This window comes from Macrobrachium rosenbergii, chromosome 13, assembly GCF_040412425.1.
Source record: "Macrobrachium rosenbergii isolate ZJJX-2024 chromosome 13, ASM4041242v1, whole genome shotgun sequence".
NCBI classification, from domain to species: Eukaryota; Metazoa; Arthropoda; class Malacostraca; order Decapoda; family Palaemonidae; genus Macrobrachium; species Macrobrachium rosenbergii.
The window spans coordinates 10786630-10792700 of record NC_089753.1 but is presented as its reverse complement, the minus strand read 5'-3'; the positions used below and the strand labels follow the sequence as shown (position 1 = coordinate 10792700).

The window sequence follows — 6071 nt, the reverse complement described above, 5'->3', positions numbered from 1 at the left end:
TGCTTAGGTCCTTCTGCCATTATCTTCACCATCACCAATCAAGTTCTTTTTACGTCAAGTTTTCCATTTACAAGGAATAACATCCAATGATATCTCCCTGCTCTCCTCTTTAACACTTTAGTGCTAGTTTCTGCCTTCTCTTGTCTGTTGTTCTCTAGGTGGCATAATTTTCCACAATCTTGCTTTTAGTTGCGTGTAATATTTGAGCTTTATTTCCTTTCCTTGCGTTCTTTTTCTCACTTCAATTGTGGAACATGCTGCAACACAGATTTAGACGTTCATCTTTTTTTTTTTTTTTATTCCTCAACATAGGACTAAGACAGGCATGAAGGTTAAAGGATTTGTTCCCTCTTAATTTGACAGAACTTAAATTCCCCACTCATATTATAATGATTACCTGTATCACAGGGATTTCTAACAGGACTACTAATGGTCATATTGCAGAACAAGTTGCGGCTGTTTCGTGTAATTCCGTGCTTTTGACTACTGTGATCTTGGAGACCATCAACCCCCTTCCAAAAATTAATGTGTTCAGTTCTACTTTAAATTTCATAGATGAATAAGCTGTCTGGACTGATCCAGTTAATAAACTATGATGGATGATCGTAATTTGCTTTGGACGGTATATAATCTGCAGTTTTATATAAGGACATTTCTACATTTCTACTCATTCAGTTTTCACATAGTTATTGATAATTACAGTTGTTACAACACCAGATTTCTCACAATCTACTTTTCACGAAACCTTCTGCAGATGTGAAATTACGCCATGTGTCCTTCACACTAATGTAAGTAAAAGACACTTATATTAAAACGCAACGAAGGACTATAACCACACACGTAAGTTCACGATTAATGTTTCATTTTTTCTCGAGCCTATAAATTGACAACAATATACATGTACGTTTCCTCGGAGAGGATTCTTAAGTGCAAAAGTTACAAGGTATGAATGCATATTGCCTAATCGGGTTTTTCATAATAACCTCTAAAAAAAACTCCTCTTTTTTTCCTACTTCTTTAGTGGTCCGTGATTCATTCTCCAAGGAGGGGGTTTACTGCTGGTATCTACTTTTAGGCGATACTGACTGCTTATAACGTGCTATATAGTTTCTTTTAGCAGTACACATTATGGTTACATTTCCGAAATTCTGTTTTAATTAAAAGGTATTATGCTTACTGATGTATATGTCTGGAACAAAATAATATCATCATACATGCACTGTTTTATACAGCACATTCATAGATTTTGCAAGCTGAAATACGACTTAAAACAGTTCACCTGCATTCTTCATTTCATAAAAAGACAATAAAATGGCGTACCTTGAAAGTGATCTCAGATACTTCTAGCCAAAACAACAATGCTGAACCAGCACCCCTTCCAACCTCACTGAACCACAGGGGATCACTCGGAAATCTTCGTTTTCAGGATACTGGATTGTCAGATTCATAAAAAATATCACTTCTCAAAAGTTGAAATTATGGACGGCTCTTATCTATCACAGTATGAATTACTATTCATTTAAGCTCTGTATGAAAGAAGCCTGTAGTAAACTATCGTAGCAAATTTACAATCTAGGCAGCTATCTGCGAAAGTACCTACGCTTCGCATTTTCAAAGAACATTCTTACATTTATATTACCCATTCAGGATCATTTTTCAGAAAACGAAAATAAGAACGATGTATCGCAACAGCAGAACCTTAGAAAATGTTAACCTCGCTATATTTCATAGTCTGAGAAGAGGATCTATAAATGCCTACTATAAATTTCTAACTTAAAAGCTCAAAAAAATCAAGAGATGGTGAAGGATTATGAATGTCTCTTGTGATCTCACAGAAAACTAAAGAACAGTCATCATATGACAGATGTTGATATGATGTACAGTATTATGATACGTTTAGCTATAAGAAAAGACCTAAGCAAAAAAGGGTTACATTTTTAGCAGTTGGCAAAAGCACCATCATATCTTTACATACTTTGGTCTAAAGTCCTTTCGGCCTAATATCTTCTGTAGCACCAATGCACATGCCATTCTTTCTGTCACTTCAACAGAAGGTAAACGAGAAACTAAAACTGCTCCCAGCATTGCTGGGTTGTGAACATTTATGAATATACATCAATCTCTGCAAATGGCAGACTCATTCAGCTCTATCAAAAGGCTTGCAAAGCTATCCATTGACACCTCTTTGGTAGATCAAAATATTTTCCTTTATAGGACACTACAGTTCTCTTTTTAGTGAAAACAAAGAGAGAAGATGGAAATTCAACATGGGGCTAACAGCTGGTAATTAACACCAGTGAGTTAATGAAGAATCACATGAAAAACCCATACAAAGAAATGAAATTGAGCTCACAACATCAACAAATTTCCATACAGACAACTGGACCAGTTATCATTTCAGTAAAACCTTAACCTTCGAAGGGTTTTCAGAGCTGGTCTTCACTCCCTTTGACGCCTTTTTCCTTCTTTTCCCAGAAAGTTTAAAATCAATTTAATCTTGGTTAGAGGTATGATATGGTATCCAGCAATAATTCTTCAAGAAAACCCTCCCTGCCAAAAAAGGCAAGGAAAATAATTCCCCCAAGTGCAATTAGAATGTGTGGTTGACAGCACACTGAGTTGATAACGCTTACATTATGTCAGAAGTTAACCCATTATCATTAATTATATGCCCCTAAATTCTTATATGACTTTGCATGCATTTTTGATGAGCTGCTTCTTCGAAGACTTTTTCTTCCCGTTCAAAGTGATGGTGTCGCCCTTCTTTAATTTGGCAGGATTTCCGAAGATAGCTGAAAGGAAAGTCTCAGTGTAGTTTGATATGAAAGGGTTAAGCAGATGGATTTTTATAAGTCATTATTGTTGTATAACATTTTACTGACTGTCATGAAAGATGGGAGAGCACTTTATTAGTCTAAGATTAGTTTTATAACAAAAGGTATAAAGACATTGACACATTTATATCAGAACTGTTCAGGATTTAACGTTAAGTCAGTTGAAAAGCTTTCTTTTACAACTCCTAAAGAGTGAATATGTACTGTTTCATAAAAATGAGGAAGCCATGGGTTCTCTGTAAAGTACAATCTATTTGTTTACAAAAATTTTAAAAATTACGAATAAAAACTATGGAAAAATCCAAGAATCTAACATCGTACTCTACTTACTCTCAGTAACATCTTTCGAAGCGTAAATATCTTCAGGCTGTGAGATGAGAGCTAGATATCTCTCCACAAGGTAATTGAAAACCTGGTCTACGTTGAGGTCCTCCTTGACAGAAGTCCGGTATAACCTCATGCGGCAGTCCCTGGCGAAGCTTTCCACCTCCTCCCTGTTGATAAATAAGACGAATAAAGAATAATGCATCACATGACAGAGAGAGAGAGAGAGAGAGAGAGAGAGAGAGTGAAGACGCTTAGGCAAAGAGAGGAAAAACGATATTGCACATATATTTCATGGTAGTTTTAACCAATCTTGTTGCACGTTCCTCTTCCACCACCATGTTTTAAATATCTAATTCCTATTTCTTCTTTCGAATTCTTTCGGGAAGAGGACATACAGCCCTATAACTCGTAAAGCTGTATTTGAATGTACATGTTGCTGGCCTTCCCGGCAAAAAAAAAAAAAAAAATCATATAACCCCAAAATATTGTAGCAGAAATCATGCAAAGCCTCTCTCACGAATATAATTTTGTTTAAAAAAGACACTTTTAAAGCAGACATAAAAATTGAAGATACATCCCTCAACTAAACGATTTTAAGTGAGGAGAAAAATGATTTTACAATGTGTTATCAATGCCTAAACCTTTCATTGGAGTTTTACAATACTCATACTGATATTAAGAGTGAGGACATGAACATTCCTATACAGAAAATAAAATAGCAGATAGCGCAAAAGTACGCATATTGACATGACATATGGAATGGCAGGGTGTTATGTTTAGGGCAGTGCCTATGCACTGGGTTTACAAGTCCTCGGTTATACTACTCTAGAAGCACAGAAAGGAAGGTTAAAGGGTACTTGAATATAACATATTATTGCAAAATAACAGAACGCTAGACTGAGATGTTGTGGATATGCTGTAAGAATAGCTGAAGGAGAGATAGGGAAAAACTTCTGAATAAACTTGGTAATCTTCAGACCAACAGTGTGTCCGATTTTTTCCCGATAAGTTGCCATGGTACGATAATGAAACCTTCAGACTCGTTAACCACGGCTATGGCTGAGTTTGACCATATACTGACATAAAATCAAAAGTCATCGATGTCGAAGAACGCCAGATAAAAACAGTTAACATGAAACACGTTGCCTGAGGCATAAGGACTTCGGGAGGAGTACCGACTGTTTTACAGAAGTCTGTAATATGTAACCACAGCATTTACATTTCAACATTAAAGATGTGACAGTAATATCTTTACACGTTAGGGTCCGTTGACCAGATTATTAGATAGGCTTGGCGTAACTGGATGCTCATCTCATAAAAAGCAAGTAAAAATGCGCCGAAGTTTCTTCGGCGCAATCGAGTTTTCTGTACAGCCGCTACAGCGTATAATCAATGCCACGAAAGTAGAACTATCTTTCGGTGGTCTTGGCATAATGCTGCATGAGCCGCGGCCCATGAAACTTTAACCACGGCGGCCGGTGGTGGTCTGTCCTATATCGTTGCCAGAAGCATGATTGTGGCTAACTTTAACCTAAATAAAATAAAACCTACCGAGGCTAGAGGGCTGCAATTTGGTATGTTTGATGACTAGAGGGTGGATGATCAACATACCAATTTGCAGCCCTCTAGCCTCAGTAGCTTTTAAGATCTGAGGGCGGACAGAAAAAGTGCGGACGGACAGACAAAGCCGGTACAATAGTTTTCTTTTACAGAAAAATAAAAATCGAGCCAAGTCTACTTTTAGAGATCTCACCACCAGCAAAGATCACATGGGATGGCTGCCAAAGAGAATATTCACGAACGAAATTGGTTAAACATTTACCAGATAATCTGATAAATCCATATTAACCATTATAAAAATAATTATGGAAATGTACTGTAAATGTAATTCACAATAATACAAAACAACAAGTCAATAAGATGATAGTGAGATCATCTACAATTAGATTCAGATTGATTATAACACACAATATCTCATTAATTCTTCGTTATTAGTGATCATAACTCTCACTGTACAACTGTACTTTTCCTGTAATCTATCAGTTGAAAAACAGGACTCTTGAAAAATCCAATAGTAAATGCTAAATTGCATGAGACCAACACTCGAGAAGACAAGATGGAGGTACTATATACATCAAAGCCTAAAATGTTAAAAATAAAGAAAAACATCCGCAACCGAACACATAAAAGGACGGAATTTGAACAGCAGGTCTACGAAAGGGTTTTAATGTCTGCCAGCCATAGATAAGGAATCTCGACGGTGGACACAAAACAAGAGACGAGCATTCCAGAGGAAATGGCTCTTGGAACAGTCACGATGTTGACTTGGACATTTAGTGGGCAAACGACGATGGCCCCTTTTTATTTGCCTTTTAATGATTATACTCGTACGACCTTTCTCAAAGTCATTTAGGGTTCCTTAGCTTTACCTGTGCTGATTCACACGTACACACACACACACATACACGCACAAATAAATAAAAAAAAAAAAAAATATATATATATATATATATATATATATATATATATATATATATATATATATATATATATATATATAACATTAAGCTACAAATGTCGTTAATATTCATTTCACGCTACTGCGGGAATATCACGGAAGGGGAATTATGTATGATAAATGGTTTGGTACCTAAGTAACTCGAACACTCGATAGTGCGAACCAACGTTCCAGTTGACGTTCAAGACCACTGGACTATCAAGGTGCCAAACCATTCATCACTTATAATTCCCCTTCGGTGATATTCCCGAAGCAGTGTGAATTGGATATCGAAAGCCACTTGTAGCTTAATGTTTGTATAAAAAATGTCACAGTGATGTGATAAAAATTCATGAATATACATATATATATATATATATATATATATATATATATATATATATATATATATA

The 6071-nt window shown here is 36.0% G+C and overlaps 1 protein-coding gene across 4 annotated transcripts in view; it reads right to left on the bottom strand.

Moving 5' to 3' along the window:
• Positions 1-230: 230 nt before the first annotated feature.
• The window catches only part of Rab23 (RAS oncogene family member Rab23), a 177765-nt gene continuing 171924 nt past the window's right edge, over positions 231-6071 (bottom strand). For all 4 annotated transcript variants that reach the window (XM_067114198.1, XM_067114200.1, XM_067114201.1 and 1 more), the window contains 2 exons: positions 3165-3328; positions 231-2792 (listed from right to left, as the gene is read on the bottom strand). In XM_067114198.1, the coding sequence (XP_066970299.1) occupies positions 2683-2792; positions 3165-3328 (274 nt within the window). In that variant the 3' untranslated portion in view covers positions 231-2682. The remainder of the gene's footprint in view (positions 2793-3164; positions 3329-6071) is intronic.